General features: G+C 42.3%; 4 protein-coding genes across 5 annotated transcripts; 1 reads left to right on the top strand and 3 right to left on the bottom strand.

The window, feature by feature from the left end:
* The first annotated feature begins 1,500 nt into the window (after positions 1 to 1,500).
* On the top strand, positions 1,501 to 2,432 carry LOC118390099 (sarcolipin). Its single transcript, XM_035780362.2, has 2 exons — positions 1,501 to 1,593; positions 2,097 to 2,432. Exon 2 carries the CDS (start codon positions 2,232 to 2,234, stop codon positions 2,325 to 2,327), a length of 96 nt encoding a protein of 31 aa, XP_035636255.1. The 5' UTR covers positions 1,501 to 1,593; positions 2,097 to 2,231; the 3' UTR covers positions 2,328 to 2,432.
* A 953-nt stretch (positions 2,433 to 3,385) lies between these two features.
* Positions 3,386 to 5,140, bottom strand: LOC127922776 (olfactory receptor 2AT4-like). 2 transcript variants are annotated; one of them, XM_052506637.1, is made up of 2 exons: positions 5,007 to 5,140; positions 3,386 to 4,426 (listed from the first exon to the last, which is right to left on the bottom strand). In XM_052506637.1, the coding sequence occupies exons 1-2, from the start codon at positions 5,020 to 5,022 to the stop codon at positions 3,450 to 3,452; spliced, it is 993 nt and encodes a 330-aa protein (XP_052362597.1). In that variant the 5' UTR covers positions 5,023 to 5,140; the 3' UTR covers positions 3,386 to 3,449. The 2 variants fall into 2 exon arrangements, with proteins under 2 accessions (XP_052362597.1, XP_052362647.1); XM_052506687.1 differs by having other exon boundaries at positions 5,081 to 5,117.
* Positions 5,141 to 5,711: 571 nt separating this feature from the next.
* Positions 5,712 to 10,663, bottom strand: LOC127922845 (olfactory receptor 2AT4-like). Its single transcript, XM_052506728.1, has 2 exons — positions 9,865 to 10,663; positions 5,712 to 6,729 (listed from the first exon to the last, which is right to left on the bottom strand). The coding sequence occupies exon 2, from the start codon at positions 6,706 to 6,708 to the stop codon at positions 5,734 to 5,736; it is 975 nt and encodes a 324-aa protein (XP_052362688.1). The 5' UTR covers positions 6,709 to 6,729; positions 9,865 to 10,663; the 3' UTR covers positions 5,712 to 5,733.
* Positions 10,664 to 16,240: 5,577 nt separating this feature from the next.
* Positions 16,241 to 17,482, bottom strand: LOC118394519 (olfactory receptor 2AT4). The gene has a single exon (XM_052526678.1). It carries the CDS (start codon positions 17,341 to 17,343, stop codon positions 16,372 to 16,374), a length of 972 nt encoding a protein of 323 aa, XP_052382638.1. The 5' UTR covers positions 17,344 to 17,482; the 3' UTR covers positions 16,241 to 16,371.
* Positions 17,483 to 23,597: the final 6,115 nt, after the last annotated feature.

A 23,597-nucleotide genomic window follows, 5' to 3' on the forward strand; every position in this document is an offset into this window, starting at 1 on the left:
AGGTCAATGTCCTTCCAGGATACACGGGCCAGGTCGATTAGAAAGGCCTGCTCACAGAAGTGTTTTAGGGAGCGTTTGACAGTGATGAGGGGTGGTCGTTTGACTGCGGCTCCGTGGCGGATACAGGCGATGAGGCAGTGATCGCTGAGATCCTGGTTGAAGACAGTGGAGGTATATTTGGAGGGCCAGTTGGTCAGGATGACGTCTATGAGGGTGCCCTTGTTTACAGAGTTAGGGTTGTACCTGGTGGGTTCCTTGATGATTTGCGTGAGATTGAGGGCATCTAGCTTAGATTGTAGGACTGCCGGGGTGTTAAGCATATCCCAGTTTAGGTCACAGAACAAACAGCTAGAACAAACTCTGAAGCTGAGATGGGGGCAACAGTGAGAGACTTGTTTCAAGTAATTTTCAAAATTAGTACAAATGGTGTCCCCTTGTTTACAGAGAGCTGACTGGTGGGTCCTTGATGATTTGCAGGCGGCATCTAGCTTAGTGTAGGAGAGCATATGTTTCTAACAGAACAAACTCTGAAGCTAGATGCGATCAATTCACAAATGGTGTCCAGGGCACAGCTGGGAGCTGACGGGGTCGGTAGCAGGCGGCAACAGTGAGAGACTTGTTTCTGGAGAGAGTAATTTTCAAAATTAGTAGTTCAAACTGTTTGGGTATGGACCTGGAAAGTATGACATTACTTTGCAGGCTATCTCTGCAGTAGACTGCGACTCCGCCCCCTTTGGCAGTTCTATCTTGACGGAAGATGTTATAGTTGGGTATGGAAATCTCTGAATTTTTGGTGGCCTTCCTGAGCCAGGATTCAGACACGGCAAGGACATCAGGGTTAGCAGAGTGTGCTAAAGCAGTGAGTAAAACAAACTTAGGGAGGAGGCTTCTGATGTTGACATGCATAAAACCAAGACTTTTTCGATCACAAGTAGAAGACAGACGGACAACTCTGAAACACCGACCACAGGACTACAGAGGACCGTTGCCTGTCACACCCACCACCAGACCCAGCCAGGTAAATGCCCAATGGCTGACATGTTATACTGTCTAGATAGACACACTGTAGATATGGAAGTGTCTGTCAAGTTACTTACTCTTCTCTGCTTCTGCAAATACAGAAAGGAGTCTTGAATCTTGCCCTGGAGGCAGAACTGAATGATTTCCACTACATGGGCCAGATGCGAAGTCAACATTTTGGACTTCACTTCAGGTTAGGGTTAGACATTAGGGTTAGCTGTGTTGTTGAGGTTAGTGTTATTGTTAATCGAGCTCTCACAGTCTCATGTCAGAATTAGATGTTCCTCCATGTTTCTCAAACATCACATTTCAAAGTTGTTCCAAATTTCACATTTCAAAGTGATAAAGGTTAAGTTTGGACATTAACTCCAAGTGTTTTCAGTTAGGGTTAAATTTAGGCATTAACTCCAAATTATAAAGGTTTGGGATAGGCTTACCTTCTTTTTTTTACATCAAAACCAACTTTCTATTGCAGGATTCAAACTTGCAACCTTTGGAATTAGAGGCAGATCCTTACACCCATTTGCCATCCCCCATCTACAACACCAGAGCAAAACCGAAACCTACTTGAAGGTAACAGTGCTCACTGTTGCCCCTAGTGGATGACATCTCCCGTTGTCCTCAGACAACATGGATGGATGTCGAATACTGACTTGTATGACGGATGACCTGGCTGTAAGGTTCGGGTTAGGTTTAAAATCAGATGTTATGACTTTGTGCCTATGCCAGCTAGTGACCATTCTGCAGAGCTGCCTTCGGGGCAAGATTCCTGACAATAAATGCCAACCTACTACAGAAAGGGTAGGAGCTAGAGGAAGGAGCAAGTTAGAGACAGACTGGTCATAGGGCAATTCTGGCAAAAATGTCAAATGGGCTGGCTCACCTTAAGCCTAATGGGCTTGTCTAAATTCTAAGTTTGGCACAAAATGATCATTATTCAGTTAATAATGGGGGCCTCGAGATAGAATGGGCGTAAATACTGGTTCCAGTCTGTCCCTGGAGTAAGGTGTTGTTTTGGGATACCGTTTTAATTTGTCACCAGAAAATTCAAGGTCAACATCTTCCCCCCCTTTCAGATTACACCTTCAGAGACTTTTGCCTCCCTGACAGAGTGACCTGCCCTCCCAAGCAAGGTGTGAGGACCCTCATCCTTCCTGTCTCCACACATTCCCATTCTTCTTCTCCTCTGCTGCCGCACCTCTCAGGGCAGAATGGACCAGTCTGTGCAGGAGCTGTTTCTGAACTTCACAGTAGTCTTGATCACTGTGCTGCTCATGTGGATCCTAGTCAAGACCTACCAGGCCTGAACCACCAGGGGACAGATACAGCGGGAGAGAGATGAAGGGCTGAGAAATGGGGGGAACTGGGTGGTACATTTCAATCCAGTTACTGCAGTTGCAAACAATCTTGAAAGCTTACTGGGCGACAGGTAGCCTATTGGTTAGAGAAGTGGGCCAGCAGCCTGGGTTGCTGGCATCATCCTAGATGCCATTGCCTGCTGTTGTGTCCTTGAGCGAGGCACTTGACCCCCAACAATTTCTCTGCGGCTGATCCATGCGTCTGACCTATTGCTTCCAGTCCCTCGTCTGTGTTTGTCTCAGGGGTTTGGGGTGTGAACATAAAGACACATTTCCGTTAACGGACAACATAGTGAACGGACAATATAGCGAACGGACAATAAAATACAATACATCTTATATTATCTTAACTCTGAAACATAGCAGTTGCACATGGTCCTTGAGAAATGAAGTGAATACAAGAAATTGAAAGGTATAGATATAGCTTCACTGCTTCAGCTGTCTGCTAAGAAAGACATGCAGTTCCTCACTCCTGCCTCTTAGAGGGACTGTAGTGTTGGAGATGAGTTGGCAAGCATTCTGTTTACACGCTCTACAATAAAAATAACTGTTATTGTAGCCCAAAATGTTTTCTCTTGTTTGATGCATCCAACATTATGTTTTAAATAATACATGTGCACCCAAATCATGAAAGTAAGCAGAGCACACACCCTTCCTAGATTTTTTCAAAATGTAGGAGAACCCCTTTTTGGTTCCAGATAGAACTCTTTTGGGTTCCACGTAGAACCATTTTGGAGTCCGTTTAGAACCCTCTGTGGAAAGGGTCCTACATGGAACTCAAAGGTTCTTCAAAGAATAATCCTATGGGGATAGTCAAATAATTATTTTAGGTTCGAGACAGCACCTTTTTTCTAAGAGTGTAGAGAACTTCACCTGGACTACCTGTTGATTGTGTGATGATGAAACAATAACAAACAAGCTGTTTGTTTTGGAAGCCAAACCCCTTGTCTTTATACCCAGTTAGGACATGGAAATCAGCAATAAAACACTTATAAAGCACACATGTACAAATTTACAGTATAGTATTTTTATTTGATTGAACAAAAAATAATTTATTAGTCCTATGCGATCTTATTGAACCTGCACTTGTATTCGTCTAAATCGTTTGATCATTATCTGTTTTATTTCATTAGTTCTTAGACAGTATATCAGTGGATTGATCATGGGAGGGAGCAGGCTATACAACATGATAACAACAATACGTAAATCAGTGCTGAATCTAATGCCGATATTACTGGCCAGATAAATAAAACACCTGGGTAGATAATACAGGGCAATGATGATCAGCTGACCACTGCAGGTAGAAAGGGTTTTGAGGCGGCCTTGGGGGCTCGCAATCTGAACAACTGCCACAATAATAGAGCAATATGAGAATATAATGAAAGCAAGAGGTCCCAGTAATACCACCATTGCTACAACAAAAGCAGGAAAACTATAAGGAAACCTATCAGTGCATGCAAGCGTTGTTATAGCGATATGATCACAGTAGCACTGCATGATTTTGTTTGAGTCACAGTAAGGAAGAGGATAGGCCCTAATTACCAGTGAAAGAGAGGGAAGATGTGCAAGCACCCACGCAGTGACATTGAGTATATGAATAGTGGAGTTGTTGAAAATCATTGGGTATCTGAGCGGGAAACAGATTGACACGTATCGGTCTAAAGCCATTATCAATAGGAGAAGGCTAGTTACGGATCCAAAATAGTGAACTAAGTACATTTGCAAAAAACAACCAAAGAAAGAAATTGCTCCTGACTGAAACCAATATCTGGCAATAATCTTTGGTAAAGTGGTGGTGCTGAATAGCACGTCAGACACAACCAGATTCAAAATGATAAAATACATGGGTTTATGGAGAACGTTATGAGTTGCGAACAAGATAATAACAACAACATTTCCTATTAAAATGCAGCAATAAACGAGGAATAATACAGTTGAGGCAAGACCATAGAACTCTGGCTGAAGTCCAGGGAACCCAACGATGACAAACTCTGTCACAAAGCTGTGATTCCTCACTGACATGGTGATGCGTTCTCTTAGAACCAACACTGGAAAGTAATGAACATTTATGTTATTGTACATTATCCATCATTGCAACCTAGAGCAACCTAAACGTTTTTATCAGGTTTTTGTCAAATCAAATGTAACATTGCTCATGATACTGCAGTGTCAAATCCTAAATTGACATATGCATATGTGACTTTCATGTAAATCATGCATATTGTCAGAAGAAGATTTTAACAAAGAAATGTTATGATTGCAGATTTCATGTTGGGATTTGACCCATTGTGCATTTACCAATAATGATTTCAGCTCACAGACAGAAATGTTTTGCAATGCCAACAATCATAATATATATGTATTTTTTTTAGTTTGTAGATAACCGTCAGTAAACCTTGGAAAATGATCATGTATAATTTATTAATTGATATGATTAATTACATGTGAATGTATTGACTTACATAATGTTTAACCAGGACCTTTAAAGCTAAACTAATCATGAACAACAGGCCTTATGCATGGATTTACTAAATGTAGTAGGAAACAAACAAAGCAATAATATGTGTAAGAAGTTTAAAAGCAGACTTTCAAATAAGGTGTTGGCAAATCAAATGAGAAACGAAGTACCTTCATCAGTCATCATCCATGTTCTCAGTTTGATACACCCAAAATCAAATACATTGTTAGAGAAATGTCCTTACCTCGATTACAGTAAACTAAAATGTGAAAACGAAGACACTTCCTGAGAAGCTCTTCACCAAAGATCTTTATGCTCACAATTTATATACTAAGTGACCGAATAATTTATGATGACGTTGACAAGTTCTGGAGATGGCAAAGCCACAAGGGGAAAAACTACCCAGTGAGCTAACGCAATACTCTTTCCACAACAACAAACCCAACATGCTGTGTCTGTGTCACTCTAATGAAATGTGTTCCCTACTGAGCAGGTTAAACAGAATCATGGCCTTCCTTGTATGTCAGTTTTGGATTTTAAGGTAGGATTTGGTACTCAGTTTCTATTGTTGTAGGGAATTCTGAACATAATCAAAAATCCTCTGATTCAAAACAAACGTAATTTTCGGCTATACCTGGCAATAATCTTTGGTAATATGAATATGAATATCAGAAACAACCCAATTTAAAATAACAAAATAGATAATGTTCTTCGTACAACAATTAACACTAAATGCTATATATGTGTCAATCTAACAAGGTGTTCGCTACTGTTACACAGCGTTATGTCCATTTTGGCATTGAGGTCAGGATATGGTACTCAGTTAATATTGTTGTAGGGACAAGTTTTTCAAAACATAATAACAGAACTCAATCTCTGATTAAAAATCAACTTTAATCATTGGCTGACAGCAAATACATTATCTTTCTGTGGAGCAATTGACTTCTTGAATCTTTTCATAAGGCTTGTTTTTACATGTTTTGTCTTGAAACAGTATATCAGTGGATTGATCATGGGAGGGAGCAGGCTATACAACATGATAACAACAATACGTAAATCAGTGCTGAATCTAATGCCGATATTACTGGCCAGATAAATAAAACACCTGGGTAGATAATACAGGGCAATGATGATCAGCTGACCACTGCAGGTAGAAAGGGTTTTGATGCGGCCTTGGGGGCTCGCAATCTGAACAACTGCCACAATAATAGAGCAATATGAGAATATAATAAAAGCAAGAGGTCCCAGTAATGCCAGCATGGCAAAGATAAAAGCAGGAAAACTATAAGGAGCCCTATCAGTGCATGCAAGCGTTGTTATAGCGATATGATCACAGTAGCACTGCATGATTTTGTTTGAGTCACAGTAAGGAAGAGGATAGGCCCTAATTACCATCATCAATGGGCCGGCTTTCGCAACAATCCAAGCAGTGGTACTGAGAATATGAATAGTGGAGTTTTTGATAATCATTGGATATCTGAGCGGAAAACAGATTGAAACATATCGGTCTAAAGCCATTATAAATAGAATATATGAATTTACAGTTCCAAAATAATGCACTAAGTACATCTGGACAAAACAACCTGTGAATGAAATGGCCCCTGCTTGAAACCAATACCTGGCAATAATCTTTGGTAATGTGGTGGTGCTGAAGAGAATATCAGAAACAACCAGATGTAAAATAACAAAATACATGGGTTTGTGGAGATCCCGGTCTGTTGCGAACAATACAAGAATAACAACATTTCCTACTGCAGTGCAAAAATACACCAAGAATAATACAGTTGAGGCAAGACCGTAGAACTCTGGCTGAAGTCCAGGGAACCCAACGATGACAAACTCTGTCACAAAGCTATGATTCCCAGCTGACATGATGATGATCTCTTAGACAACCTGCGGAAATAAAGGATTCATTCATTATTGAATCCTTCATTGAAATCTAAATGGAAATGTTATCTATTTCATCGTAAAGTATATGAGTTACCCTCATGACTTAAAATGTTATATTGTATGAAGTTGTAACTCATTTTATTGGGCCTAGTTTTGTCAACTCAATTTGATTTGACCTAACTTAAGTTACCAGGCTGCCTTTCATCTTTAATGTACAGTATGTCAACTCAGGAAATCAAGTTGAATTAACAAAACTAGGCAAAAACTAGGGAGCACAATTGGTTGTATTACATTATAAGTTCATACATTTTCATACATTTTATATCAACGGAGTAAAATCTTTTTGTTGTTGACGCTAAACATTTTACAGTGAAAAGTACATTAATAGGATGTTAATGCAACATGTATCACTATAGGTTAATGTACATATCTCTTCTAGCATACCGGTATGTTCAGTGTAAATGAAGGGAAGGAGACAGGTTAAAGAAGGATTGTAAGCCTTGAGACAATTGAGAAATGTATTGTGTATGTGTGCCATTCAGAGGGTGAATGGGCAAAACAAAATATTTAAGTGCCCTGGAACAGGGTATGGCAGAAGGTGCCAGGTGCAGCGGTTTGTGTCAAGAACTGCAACGCTGCTGGGTTTTTCACACTCAGCAGCTTCCCGTGTGTGTGAAGAATGGTCCACCACCCAAAGGACATCCGGCCAATTTGACGCAACTGTAGGAAGCATTGCCGTCAACATGGGCCAGCATCCCTGTGGAACACTTTCGAGACCTTGTAGAGTCCATGCCCCGGCGAATTGAGAATGTTCTGAGGGCAAAAGGGGGGTGCAACTCAGTAATAGGAAGGTGTTCCTAATGTTTGGTATACTCAGTGTATGTCCCACTACATATTACTGTCAAGATATGAAGACATTTAAAGAATAATACTAAAATAATGAATAACCATTCTTCAGCAACCTATTTTTGCCCAATGTGTGGCATGTCAATACAAAAGCTGCATCTCACAATAAATCTTTCAATGGAGTCTTGTCATGAAGTGAAGTTATCCAATGTTATCATCTAAAGATTAGAGAACATATTCCATCTCATTCAGAAATTCAGAAAACACATTAAGAAGATGCATAAAGTGAGTTATCAAGACATGCCATGTAACTCCAGATCTGCATAGTAGTAAATCAGGGCTTACCCAAGTCTGATGTCTGACATGGACACTTAGCGTGTCCAATTTATAATAACGGTTGACACCCCGTGACATAATTCTGCACCTGACCTTACTCCCTAAGGTCATTTTCCTCAAGGTGTTTATGAGGGGTTTTCTCTTGTTTGTCGTTATTTATTTCAATCATGATGTAATGATGCAAAATAAGACATTTTATTTCATCATACTTAATGATAAAAGCTAGCTAGTTAATATCTTAATCTATCTCATAAATCTAGCTAGCTGCTATGGGAGACCAACATGGTGATGACCTCTTTGGGTTTAATGGTGGCCATCTTGAAGCATGTGGGGACAGCAAAATTGGGTAGGGAGCGATTGAATATGTCTGTAAACACACCATCCAGCTGGTCAACCCATGCTCTGAGGACGAGACCAGGGGTGCCGTCTGGGCCAGCAGCCTTGCGAGGGTTAAAATGTTTAAATGTCTTACTCATGTCGGCCACGGAGAAGGAGACGGGGGGGGGGCTGCAGTCCTTGTTTGTGGGTGGCAACAGTGGCACTGTAATACACTCAAAGCGGGCAAATGTGTTAAGTTGGTGTCCGTGACGTGGCTGGTTTTCCTTTTTGTAGTCCGTGATTTCCTGTAGACCCTGCCACATACGTTTCATGTCTGAGCCGTTGAATTGCAACTCCACTTTGTCCCTATACCAACATTTTGCTTGTTTGATTGCCTTGCGGAGGGAATAACTACATTGTTTATATTCTGCCATATTCCCAGTCCTCTTTCCATGGTTAAATGCGGTGGATCATGCTTTCAGTTGTGCGAATGCCACCATCCATCCACAGTTTCTGGTTAACAACCTATATAGCACTGTAACTGTAATGCAATTAACAACCCAAATAGCTCTAACAGTCATCAACTTGATAAGCTATATAACATTGAAACAGTAATCCAATTAACAACCCAAACAGCTCTAACAGTAATCCAATTAACAACCCAAACAGCACTGTAACCGTAACCCAAATACAATTTACACATACAGTTTATACACCGGATGAATATACACAAGATGTACTAAGAATGATATGTAGAGCAGTAGAATGATATGTAGAGCAGTAGAATGATATGTAGAGCAGTAGAATGATATGTAGAGCAGTAGAATGATATGTAGAGCAGTAGAATGATATGTACAGCAGTAGAATGATATGTACAGCAGTAGAATGATATGTACAGCAGTAGATATAAACTCTGCAAAAAAGGAAACGTCCCTTTTTCAGGACTCTGTCTTTCAAAGATAAATCGTAAAAATCCAAATAACTCGACAAATCTTCATTGTGAAGGGCTTAAACACTGTTTCCCATGCTTGTTCAATGAACCATAAACAATAATAAACATGCACCTGTGGAACGGTCGTTGAGACACTAACAGCTTACAGACGGTAGGCAATTATTAAGGTCACAGTTATGAAAACCTAAGATACTAAAAAGGACTGTGTACTGACTCTGAAAAGCACCAAAAGAAAGATGCCAAGGGCCCCTGCTCATCTGCGTGAACGTGCCGTAGGCATGCTGCAAGGAGGCATAAGAACTGCAGATGTGGCCAGGGAAATACATTGCAATATCCGTACTGTGAGACACCTAAGACAGCGCTACAGGGAGACAGGAGGGACAGCTGATCGTCCTCGCAGCGGCAGACCATGTGTTACATGCAGGTGCCTTGGTGGAAGAGTGGGGTAACATCTGACAGCAAGAACTGGAAATTCTGGTGCAGTCCATGAGGAGGAGATGCGCTGCAGTTATTAATGCAGCTGGTGGCCACACCAGATACTGACTGTTACTTTGATTTCCCCCCCTTTGTTCAAGGACAGATTATTACATTTTTGTTAGTCACATGTCTGTGGAACTTGTTCAGTTTATGTCTTTGTTATGTTCATACAAATATTTACACATGTTAAGTTTGCACGTAAGTCTCACACGTTTTGGCTGCGGTTGTCCATCCTGATGGCCAGCGTTATCAGGGACTCAAGGTCCTCTCTCAGCTCCCGAGCGGCCAGTTCATCCTTGGAGTTAGGTGGAAAGCGATGACCAGTGCCTCAGTTTTCCACCCACCTTTGGCGGCGAGGGTTCGGGAACTCAATAGTGAAGTCAGCCACTGGTCTAGCCTCTTGGGGGAGGTAGAACAGTCGGCTAGCTGCTTCTCGGCGGAGACTGGGTGGTTGAAGGTGGTGGTTAAAGAATCTTCGCAGCTCGGCAGTGAAGGATAATATAGAGTTGCATGACGCTGTTCCAACACCGCCGTAGCACCAGAGAGCACTGAGTTAGGAAATCCTTGCCTCCTCCCGTGTGGCTGCCACAACGTTCGAGGGCTGGGATCTTGGGTTACCGTTTCAGGTTCCCTGGAGGAACTAAGGCGATGCCTGTTGCACTGGGCGATGAGACTTGGGCATTGGCTCCTCCTGAGCTAGGGTTTGGCCGTGGTTGGAGGGAATCGGTAAGTGCCCGGAGGGTCTCTAATATTTGGGAAGTTGTTCTTGCTGCCGCCCCTGCAGTGCTCCTTCTTGGGTTATAGCATTCTGGATCTGGCTGATCTCCGATGGGTCCATGTTGAGGCAGAAGTTTTCTGTGAAGTGCTGAAGTTGGACCCAGGTGCAGAGAAGAGACCAGATGAGGAATCAGTGTTTAAGGATAAACATAATACTTTACTGAGACACATTAGCTGCAGGATCACAGTACACTCGAAAACTCACTCAGGAAACGGACACACGGTAAACAGTTCAAGCTTCTGCAAAGAACAACAGAAAACACACCTCTCTTAATAGGGAAATCATAATGATTAAATTGGACACAGCTGAGTGTCATTATCGTCTCTAGGACTGTCTCTGCCGCCCTCTGGTGACAGGTGGAACCATGACACCTTGTGAAGGTTAATACGCTTGAATGACTTACTCACATTGGCCACAGAGATTGGGAGGACACAGTCCTCATGAGTGACGGGGGCCCACCTCAGTGGCTGGATGTTGTTTTCCATGAGCGGCGAAGGTGTTTAGTTTGTCCCTTTATAAACCGGGATTGTCTGGAGTCCCTGCCACATGCGTCTCCTGATTGAGCCATTGAATTGCGAGTCCACTTGTCGTTTTGTCTCTTCTATTGCCTTACGGAGGTCAAAGCTGGTCTGTTTGTACAAGTTCATGACCTTGCTGTGACCTTGCTGTCATTAAATGTGGTGGTTGGCCCTTTCAGTTTTGTGTGAAATCTTCCATCTATCCACTGTTTTTGGTTTAGATAAGATCTAATCAATAAACATCTTCCTTGCACTTCCTAATCAGCCCAGTCACTGAGTTAGTGTACACGTCGATACTCTTCCTAGAGGCGACCCGGAACATTTCCCTGTCTGCGTGATCAAAACAGTCTTGAAGAAAAGATTCCGATTGGTCACACCAATGTTGAACACTCCTTACCACAGGAGTTTCCTGATTAAGTTTCTGCCTATAGGCGGAGAGGGGCAGGATGGAGGCATGATCTGATTTCCCGAAATTAGGTTCTTGTAGCCGTCCCCAAAGGGAGAGGAGCAATAGTCAAGCGTGTTCTCTCAGGCTTTAGCACAGGAGATGTTTTTGCACCAAGTCCAGTGTAGTTCCTTTAGCACTGTTGTGGTGTCGTCTTGGAGGGGAATATACACCGCAGTGACAATAATCAAGAAAATTCTCTCTGCAGGTAATGCAGTCGATATTTGCTAAGATATTCTAGAGAACAAAATTATTTGAGTTCCTGTACGTTACCACAACCACACCGTGAGTTGTTAATCATGGGACATACCCATCCACATCTGTTTTTCCCGGAGAGTTATTTCTTCCTGTTATCGCACAAAACGGAGAACCCCGGTGGTTATATGGATGGGGACAATATATCTGGAGAGAGCCATGCTTCCATAAAGCAGAGTATGTTACAGTCCCTTATGTCTCTATGAAAGGAGATCCTCTACTATATTACCCAAACTTGTCCTTTCTTTGACGGTCCATGAGGGAGTGAACAAGTGCACACTTTGGCAAGGAGCTAGAGGGAGAAATGGAATTGGCCTAATGCATGTTTCACTTGCAAGGCCGGAATTCAATCATAGTGTACATACAACCTTTGCTTCAGATACAATTATGGCACATTACGGCACTGCAACAACAATAAAGAGTATTGTTGATATTGTGCTATTCTATCAGAAATCACCTTATAGCTAGAATCCTTTGTAGAAACAATATCAAAAAGACCACCCTGCCTCTGTTTTGGTAAAAAGCTGAGGGATAGGCCTGTAGAAATGTAACCACTTTCAAATTCATAGACATAGCCATGGGTGCAAGGAATACTAGGTTTCAATCCAATATGAGATAGATATCCACCAGAGATGTGTTCCCATCAAACTCACTTATTGTGGATACAAGTCTGTGCGTGATGAAGTAGTGCATATAAAATAAGGTTTGTGGTTAAATTCCCATGCTCCCAATGAAAAACACAAGTTAAATGAGTTTCCTTCGCATTTTCAACTCTTCTGATGGTTTTGTCACAGAAGCTGTTGCGTTATATACTATAGCAAATGTGTCCACTCTAGTCTTGGCATGTGTGCTGTAGCCAAAAGCCTGCAGATACAGTGTGTATAGGCTACCTACATTTGATTATCATGGATATGAGCGTTATTGTTTTATGTGTCCAATGGCAGCCAACCATCCATCATCATGTCACAAGAAAAATACCCTTGATATTTATTGGAATGGAATATCAAGATCATCAGGTGCACTTTCACCACCCTGTGAAGTTCATCACAACTTATTTCATCTGTAGTCTAATAAATGGCATGGTTTCCCGAGTCGTAGTGGGAGGACCACACAACATATCATCACGTGACTCCAAGTTTACGTCGATATTATTATATCACTATTTGTGCAAAAATGTGTTTCCACTGCAATGTGTTACCTAGTTCATTTTACCAACAAAAAGATCACACCATATCAAACAAACAAATTCTGTTGGTATTTATACAATTGTTGCCACATATCCTGTTTAATTCAGCCTAGTTGTGACTTTTTGAATGCGTTTAACATTTTAGTTGTAACTGTGTTTTAAGGTTTACAGTGTTTGCTTACATTTACATTGTTTTACTCCAACGTTTGTAAACAATCTAATTTTGGGTTCTAAATGGGTCAAACAGCTGAACTAATCTCATTGTAACCGCATTCAGAGGTGGAAGAAGGATCGGACCAAAGCGCAGCGTGGTAAGTGTTCATGATGATTTATTCTAAACGAACTGAACACTGAAATAAAAAACAATAAACGATGTGACCAAAATGAACACCTAAACAGTACCGTGTGGCCTAAAGACTCACACGGAAACAAACACCCACCAACCAAAAGTGGAACCCAGGCTACCTAAGTATGATTCTCAATCAGAGACAACTAGCGACACCTGCCTCTGATTGAGAACCATACTAGGCCGAACACAAAAACCAACATAGAAAAACAAACATAGACTGCCCACCCCAACTGATGCCCTGACCATACTAAAACAAAGAATAAAATAACAGAACTATGGTCAGAACGTGACACTCATGAGGAATGTATAGGTTACAGTGAGCGCCAAAAGTATTCAACACCCTGAGGAAGGCACAGTGATGCTGAAACGTTGGTAAATACCCATTAAATTGGCACAGTGATGCTGAAACGTTGGTAAATACCCATTCAATTGGCACAGTGATGCTGAAACGTTGGTAAATACCCATTCAATTGGCACAGTGATGCTGAAACATTGGTAAATACCCATTCAATTGGCACAGTGATGCTAAAACATTGGTAAATACCCATTCAATTGGCACAGTGATGCTGAAACATTGGTAAATACCCATTCAATTGGCACAGTGATGCTGAAACGTTGGTAAATACCCATTCAATTGGCACAGTGATGCTGAAACATTGGTAAATACCCATTCAATTGGCACAGTGATGCTGAAACGTTGGTAAATACCCATTAAATTGGTACAGTGATGCTGAAACATTGGTAAATACCCATTCAATTGGTACAGTGATGCTGAAATGTTGGTAAATACCCATTCAATTGGCACAGTGATGCTGAAACGTTGGTAAATACCCATTAAATTGGCACAGTGATGCTGAAACATTGGTAAATACCCATTCAATTGGCACAGTGATGCTGAAACATTGGTAAATACCCATTCAATTGGCACAGTGATGCTGAAACGTTGGTAAATACCCATTCAATTGGCACAGTGATGCTGAAACATTGGTAAATACCCATTCAATTGGCACAGTGATGCTGAAATGTTGGTAAATACCCATTAAATTGGCACAGTGATGCTGAAACATTGGTAAATACCCATTCAATTGGCACAGTGATGCTGAAACATTGGTAAATACCCATTCAATTGGCACAGTGATGCTGAAACGTTGGTAAATACCCATTCAATTGGCACAGTGATGCTGAAACGTTGGTAAATACCCATTCAATTGGCACAGTGATGCTGAAACGTTGGTAAATACCCATTCAATTGGCACAGTGATGCTGAAACGTTGGTAAATACCCATTCAATTGGCACAGTGATGCTGAAACGTTGGTAAATACCCATTCAATTGGCAAAGTGATGCTGAAACGTTGGTAAATACCCATTCAATTGGCACAGTGATGCTGAAACGTTGGTAAATACCCATTCAATTGGCACAGTGATGCTGAAACGTTGGTAAATACCCATTCAATTGGCACAGTGATGCTGAAACGTTGGTAAATACCCATTCAATTGGCACAGTGATGCTGAAACGTTGGTAAATACCCATTCAATTGGCACAGTGATGCTGAAACGTTGGTAAATACCCATTCAATTGGCACAGTGATGCTGAAACGTTGGTAAATACCCATTCAATTGGCACAGTGATGCTGAAATGTTGGTAAATACCCATTCAATTGGCACAGTGATGCTGAAACGTTGGTAAATACCCATTCAATTGGCACAGTGATGCTGAAACGTTGGTAAATACCCATTCAATTGGCACAGTGATGCTGAAACGTTGGTAAATACCCATTCAATTGGCACAGTGATGCTGAAACGTTGGTAAATACCCATTCAATTGGCACAGTGATGCTGAAACGTTGGTAAATACCCATTCAATTGGTACAGTGATGCTGAAACGTTGGTAAATACCCATTCAATTGGCACAGTGATGCTGAAACGTTGGTAAATACCCATTCAATTGGTACAGTGATGCTGAAACGTTGGTAAATACCCATTCAATTGGCACAGTGATGCTGAAACATTGGTAAATACCCATTCAATTGCTGGGAGTTTATACATGGAGTGTGCGACTTTCTTTATTTTGATAGTTTATAGTTTATTCGCCATTAGTCGGCACTTCCACACAAACACATTTTTTCTGGGTGTTCTCCAGCTCATGTTTTTTAATCCACGTTACAGATCAAATTAATTCGGAGAGTGACAATTTTGTTGTTGCTTTGGCTCTTAACTCCAGCACTTTTGTATTTGAAACAATACAATGACTATGAGGTTAAAGTGCAGACTGTCAGCTTAAACTTGAGGGTATATTCATCCATATGGGGGGAACCATTTAGAAATGAAAGCACTTGTTGTACATAGTCCCCCCATTCGAGGGGTCCAAAAGTATTGGGACAAATTCACAAATATGTTTATTCAAATCGTCAAAAGTTTTAGTATTTGGTCTCATATTCCTAGCATGCAATGATTACATCGAGCGTGTGAATCTACAAACTTGTTGGATGCATTTGCTGTTTGTTTTGGTTGTGTTTCTGCTTGTTTTGAGCCCAATAACAGGGGAGGTTAGTATTTTTGGTGGGTATGATATTTGTCCATCTGTGACACTTTCACTCGTCATTATTCACCATTCACTCAGGACTATCCGTAACCATGGTAGCATCCACATTAATGGAGACGTGTTTAGAATGTATTATTCACCATTCACTCAGGACTATCCGTAACCATGGTAGCATCCACATTAATGGAGACGTGTTTAGAATGTATTATTCACCATTCACTCAGGACTATCCGTAACCATGGTAGCATCCACATTAATGGAGACGTGTTTAGAATGTATTATTCACCATTCACTCAGGACTATCCGTAACCATGGTAGCATCCACATTAATGGAGACGTGTTTAGAATGTATTATTCATTTACACGTCCCAAAACATCTACCAACAGCAGATTGTAGCTTTATAAATGATATTGGCATTGTTTAGTGATGTTAACTAACTTTCAAATGAACACTTTTACTAAGCAATTCAGTGTTGAGTAAACAATGCTAAATACAAATACGTGGTAAAAATAGAGAAATACATTTTTGTTTTATTACATTTTGTTTTTATAAAGAATACTCAATAATTAAGCATATGTACACCATAAGGAATTGGATGAATTCAAATAATTGCAAAAGTTTGAGTAGTTGTGTTACATAAATCAAGATACAGCAGGGACACTCTCCTTCTGTGGATCAGTCGATTTTTTGAATCTTTTCATCAAGCTCTGTTTTATATATTTGGTTTTGAAACTGTAAATCAGTGGATTGATCATGGGAGGGAGCAGGCTATACAACATGATAACAACAATACGTAAATCAGTGCTGAATCTAATGCCGATATTACTGGCCAGATAAATAAAACACCTGGGGAGAAAATACAGGGCAATGATGATCAGCTGACCACTGCAGGTAGAAAGGGTTTTGAGGCGGCCTTGGGGGCTCGCAATCTGAACAACTGCCACAATAATAGAGCAATATGAGAATATAATAAAAGCAAGAGGTCCCAGTAATACCACCATTGCTAAAACAAAAGCAGGAAAACTATAAGGAGCCCTATCAGTGCATGCAAGCGTTGTTATAGCGATATGATCACAGTAGCACTGCATGATTTTGTTTGAGTCACAGTAAGGAAGAGGATAGGCCCTAATTACCATCATCAATGGGCCGGCTTTCGCAACAATCCAAGCAGTGCTACTGAGAATATGAATAGTGGAGTTTTTGATAATCATTGGATATCTGAGCGGAAAACAGATTGAAACATATCGGTCTAAAGCCATTATAAATAGAATATATGAATTTACAGTTCCAAAATAGTGCACTAAGTACATCTGGACAAAACAACCTGTGAATGAAATGGCCCCTGCTTGAAACCAATACCTGGCAATAATCTTTGGTAATGTGGTGGTGCTAAAGAGAATATCAGAAACAACCAGATGTAAAATAACAAAATACATGGGTTTGTGGAGATCCCGGTCTGTTGCGAACAATACAAGAATAACAACATTTCCTACTGCAGTGCAAAAATACACCAAGAATAATACAGTTGAGGCAAGACCGTAGAACTCTGGCTGAAGTCCAGGGAACCCAACGATGACAAACTCTGTCACAAAGCTATGATTCCCAGCTGACATGATGATGATCTCTTAGACAACCTGCGGAAATAAAGGATTCATTCATTATTAAATCCCCATTTTCACAAACTTCAAAGTGTTTCATTTCAAATGGTATCAAGAATATGCATATCCTTGCTTCAGGTCCTGAGCCACAGGCAGTTAGATTTGTTTAGATGTCATTTTAGAGGAAATTTAAAAAAAGGGTCCGATCCTTCATTAGCATCTTATTGATATTACAAGTGATATAAAATGATTGATCACATTACATTTCCCACTACATATGACTATCAAGATATTAGGCCTTGTAAAGAATATTACAAAAGTAATGAATTTTGCATAATTATTTTTTCAATACTTTCGACTGCATCGCCCAATTTATGGCATGTCAATACAAAGGCTGCACCTCACAATAAGCCCTTCAATAAGCCTTTCATCTAAAGATTAGAGAACATATTCCATATCATTCATAAATTCAGAAAATACATTAAGAAGATGCATAAAGTGAGTTGTCAAGACATGCCATGTAACTTCAGATCTGCATAGTAGTAAATCAGGGCTTACCCAAGTCTGATGTCTCACACGGACACTTGCCGTGTCCAATTTATAATAACGGTTGACACCCCGTGACATAATTCTGCACCTGACCTTACTCCCTAAGGTCATTTCCCTCAAGGTGTTTCTGAGTGTTTTTCTCTTTTCTTTGTCATGTAAACTCAGCAAAAAAAGAAACTTTTCAGGACCCTGACTTTCGAATATAATTTGTAAAAATCCAAATAACTCAACAGATCTTCATTGTAGGGTGGAGGGTCCGTCATGGTCTGGGGCGGTGTGTCACAGCATCATCAGACTGTCATTGCAGGCAATCTCAACGCTGTGCGTTACTGACATCCTCCTCCCTCTTGTGTTATTTTTCCTGCAGACTCATCCTGACATGACCCTCCAGCATGACAATGCCACCAGCCATACTGCTCCTTCTGTGCGTGATTTCCTGCAAGACAGGAATGTCAGTGTTCTGCCATGGCCAGCGAAGATCCAGGATTTCAATCCCATTGAGCACCCCTGGGACCTGTTGGATCGGAGGGTGAGGGCTAGGGCCATTTCCTTCCAGAAATGTCTGGGAACTTGCAGGTGTCTTGGTGGAAGATTGGGGTAACATCTGACAGCAATAACTGGCAAATCTCGGTGCAGTCCATGATGAGGAGATGCACTGCAGTACTTGATGCAGCTGGTGGCCACACCAGAAACTACTGACTGTTACTTTTGATTTTTACCCCCTCTTTATTCAGGGACACATTATTCAATTTATGTTCGTCACATGTCTGTGGAACTTCTTCAGTTTATGTCTCAGTTGTTGAATCTTATGTTCATCCAAATATTTATACATGTTAAGTTTGCTGAAAATAAATGCATTTGACAGTAAGAGAATGTTTCTTTTTTTGATGAGTTTCTTATTTAAATCATGATGTAATGATGCAAAATATCTACACAAACACAGACTATTCAAAGACACATTTTTATTTCATCATACTTATCAATTTAAAAAGCAAGGTAGTACACATATATGGTTACCTATCTTAATAAATAAAAACATATTATTTTTCTGTTGTTAGCTTTCTTAACCCATTTGTTCCCAGACATGCCACGATGGAAATCATATGCCATTAGTAACCCTAACATGTAATCCATATAGTTTATAGTTTTAAGTTCCTCGGCGTGACATGGGGATTTATGTGGTTTGTTTTGTCTGGGGTTGTTTGTAGTTATGGGATTGTGGTTAGAGTTGTACTCTAGGTAAGTCTATGGTTCTCAATCAGAGGCAGGTGTTTATCGTTGTCTCTGATTGGGAACCATATTTAGGCAGCCATATTCTTTAGGTCTCTTGTGGGTGATTGTTCCTGTCTTTGTGTTTGTGGCACCAGATAGGACTGTTTCGTTTTTTTCACGTTTCTTGTTTTGTAGATTGTTGTATTTTCATCTTTATTAAATATGTACAAAACTAACCACGCTGCATTTTGGTCCGCCTCTCTTTCACCAGAAGAAAACCATTACAGAATCACCCACCAACCAAGGACCAAGCGGCGTGGTAAACAGAGGCAGCAGCAGCAACAGCAGCAGCAGGAGAAGCGACAGGTGCAGCAGGAGCAACAGCAGCAGCAGCAAAAGCAGCAGCAGGAGAAGCAAGAGGCAACAGCAGCAGCAGCAGCAGTGGGAGAGGCTGCACTATTTGGAAAAATGAACTTGGGAGGAGATCCTTGACGGTAAAGGACCCTGGGCAGAGCCAGGGGAATATTGCCGCCCCAAAGCCGAGCTGGAGGCAGCGAAAGCAGAGAGGCGGCATTATGAGGAGCTAGCACGGCAGAGCGGCTGGAAGCCCGAGAGGCAGCCCCAAAAAATTATTGGGGGGGGGCACATGGAGAGTGTGGCAGAGTGAGGAGCCAGACCTGAGCCAACTCCCCCTGTTTACCATAAGGAGCCATGGATGTTATCGGAACTATCGGCGAAGCTGAGGGCTGAGTCTGAGAGGGTCGATGAGTTATTGGACAGAAAGGAGGAGAGTGAACGGATGGGAGATGAGGAGACACTCGAGGAGGTGTTAATATAATTGGGGGAGTGCGAAGAAAGAGAGCAGTTGATTTGGCGTAGTATGCAAGGCATTCGCCCTGAGGTGCGTGTCCCCAGCCTGGTACCACCAGTGCTGGCACCCCGTACCAGGCTGTCTCTCCATCCCATCAACACAGGTGCTCCTGCCTGTCCGGCGCTACCAGAGTTTCCGCCCCTCAGTCCAGAGGCGCCAGAGCCCCTCAGTCCAGAGGCGCCAGAGCCCCTCAGTCCAGAGGCGCCAGAGCCCCTCAGTCCAGAGGCGCCAGAGCCCCTCAGTCCAGAGGCGCCAGAGCCCCTCAGTCCAGAGGCGCCAGAGCCCCTCAGTCCAGAGGCGCCAGAGCCCCTCAGTCCAGAGGCGCCAGCGCCACTCAGTCCAGAGGCGCCAGAGCCCCTCATTCCAGAGGCGCCAGAGCTCCTTAGTCCAGCGCTGCCAGAGCCCACCTCTCCAGCGTTGCCGGAGCTGCTCGTCTGCCCAGCGCCGACTGAGCTGCCCGTCTGTCCAGAGCCGCCAGAGTCTCCCGTCTGTCCAGAGCCGCCAGAGTCTCCCGTCTGTCCAGAGCCGCCAGAGTCTCCCGTCTGTCCAGAGCCGCCAGAGTCTCCCGTCTGTCCAGAGCCGCCAGAGTCTCCCGTCTGTCCAGAGCCGCCAGAGTCTCCCGTCTGTCCAGAGCCGCCAGAGTCTCCCGTCTGTCCAGAGCCGCCAGAGTCTCCCGTCTGTCCAGAGCCGCCAGAGTCTCCCGTCTGTCCAGAGCCGCCAGAGTCTCCCGTCTGTCCAGAGCCGCCAGAGTCTCCCGTCTGTCCAGAGCCGCCAGAGTCTCCCGTCTGTCATAAGCCGCCAGACTCGCCAGTCAGCATGGAGCCGCCAGTCAGCCAGGATCCTCCAGAGCCGTCTGTCAGCCAGGAGCTGCCAGAGCCGTCTGTCAGCCAGGAGCTGCCAGAGCCGTCAACCAGCCTGAGCTATCTCTCAGTCCTGAGTTACCTCTCAGTCCTGAGCTACCTCTCAGTCCTGATCTACCTCTCAGTCCTGATCTACCTCTCAGTCCTGATCTACCTCTCAGTCCTAAGCTACCTCTCATTCCTGAGCTACCCCTCAGTACCGAGCTACCTCAGTACCAAGCTGCCTCTCTGTCCCGAGCTGCCCCTCTGTCCCGAGCTGCCCGTCTGTCCCGAGCTGCCCGTCTGTCCCGAGCTGCCCGTCTGTCCCGAGCTGCCCCTCTGTCCCGAGCTGCCCGTCTGTCCCGAGCTGCCCGTCTGTACCGAGCTGCCCGTCTGTCTCGAGCTTGGTGAAGTGGGGTCCACGTCCCGCGCCAGAGCCGCCACCGCGGACAGACGCCCACCCAGACCCTCCCCTATAGGTTAACATTTTGCAGCCGGAGTCCGCACCTTGGGGGGGTACTGTTACGTTCTGACCTTTATTTCTTTTGTTTTGTATTTATTTAGTATGGTCAGGGCGTGAGTTGGGGTGGGCAGTCTGTTTGTTTTTCTATGATTTGAGGATTTGTATGTTTCGGCCTAGTATGGTTCTCAATCAGAGGCAGGTGTCATTAGTTGTCTCTGATTGAGAATCATACTTAGGTAGCCTGGGTGCACTGTTTGTTTGTGGGTGATTGTCTATGTTAGTTGCTTGTGTCAGCAGAGGTCTCATTTATAGCTTCACAGTCGTTATTTGTTTATTGTTTTTGTATAGTTGGTATTCAGTGTTCAGTGCTTTCTTTTATTAAATATTCATCATGAACACCTACCACGCCGCATTTTGGTCCTCCGATCCTTCTCGCCTCTCCTCTTCAGATGAAGAGGAGGATGACCGTAACAACTGCACTGTCAGAACTAGAAGCACAAGCAATTCGCTACACTCGCATTAATAACATCTGCTATCCACGTGACCAATAAATTTGATTTGATATTTCAATTTAAAAAAAGTGTGTTTTATTCAAGTTGCAATTGTGACCGATGGAAACATACAGTGCTCTGACTATAATAAAATTAAACCTCCATTCCTCAGCCCCAATATCTGTATACCTCAGCCCACTTACCCACACTCATAAACCCAATTACCCCCTCACCCAAGGCCTGTCACCCCCATGTCCTAACCCTAAAACCCATATGCCAATACCCTGTTGATACAGTCAAGTACCAATTCACCCATATCCTAGACCTAAATACCCTATTTGTTACTTGTTCCTTTGCCAATACACTTCATCCCTGTTACTTGCCTAATCTCAGCCCTTTTACCCACTTAGGCCTGTATTCCCCAAGTCACCAACCATAACCTACATCCAGCTATACGCTACACCCCCCAACCCTGTTATTTGCATATATTAGTCCTGTGACCTCTGACCTGTATATGATAATCATTTCACATATAAACTCATAGTACAGTTTTATAACATGTGCCCAAATCACTTTTTTATTATCACAATATATATATATATATATATATATATATATATATATATATATATGTAATGTCATTACACGTCATGATTCTTATTAGACAACTACTGCCTATTGGAATCCAAAAATAGGTGTAAAAACTGCACTCGAAAACATGCATACATGCTAATTTGCTCAAAGGCCTATAAGGCACATAAAGACTGACATATTTTGAGTGACCAGCCCTGTAGTTTTCATTGGTCTGTAATTGCTTGAATTGGACCCTGTGTCCTTTCATAGGTAAACTGCAATCATTGAGGGCCAAATCCCTAATATGATAACCCAATCTCTCTCATACTGTAAGTATTGCATTGATGACAATGGTGGATTCCATGCACAGATCTCAAGATAGGCCCTAGTCAGATAGGACCTAGTCCTGAGGGGAAATTCCTTCCTCCTCCACTTTATACAGTCACCACCAAAATTATTGGCACCCTTAGGTGCGTAGCACCCTTAAAATTATCTCTAAAATAAATAATACAAATACTAAGCTACATTGTATGCAAACATTTTTTTAAATCATATTATTTTATACTAACACAGTTGTTCTTTAACAAGTAATAAAACAAATCTGATTGGTGTCAAAATGACTGGCAACCCTAACCATTCTTTTAAATAAAATCAAACAGTCTGTTCTACTGTAAATCTCAGTTTGAAGTGACTGTATTTTGGCCTTTCAGCGATTGATGTTTCACTGGGGTATAAAAACGAGATAAAGCATGTCAAATCCATCTGTCATCCATCACCACTGGGAAAAGCAACAAACTCACAAACAAAAAGAGACAAATGGTTGTTGACTTTCATAAATCAGGCAATGGATGCAAAATCAACACCTGAAAAACCAAATATACCGCATAACACTATTAGGGCAACAATTAAGAAGTTAAACTTGCCTGGAAAAGTGTATCATGTCCTCACGCACAGTGAGGAAGAACGACCGGGAGGCACAGAAGAGTCCAAGTTGGAGAATAACAAAATTTGGTTGCATCTTCGGGTCACCAAGTCTCCAAATCTTCCATTAGAAGCCACCTCCATGCCAATAGGCTCTTTGGAAGGGTTGCCATCAAAAAGCCTTTACTGACAGCAAACAACAAATGTAAATGCCTGGAGTTACAACATTGCCACTTGGATTGGAACCGAGTGCTATGGTCAGATTAGATGAAAATAGAGCTCTTTGGCCACGCCCACCAATGGTGGGTTTGGCCTCGAAAGAAGGATGCATATGCAGAAAAGAACCTTGT

Source organism: Oncorhynchus keta, chromosome 1, assembly GCF_023373465.1.
Source record: "Oncorhynchus keta strain PuntledgeMale-10-30-2019 chromosome 1, Oket_V2, whole genome shotgun sequence".
In the NCBI taxonomy this organism is placed as follows: domain Eukaryota; kingdom Metazoa; phylum Chordata; class Actinopteri; order Salmoniformes; family Salmonidae; genus Oncorhynchus; species Oncorhynchus keta.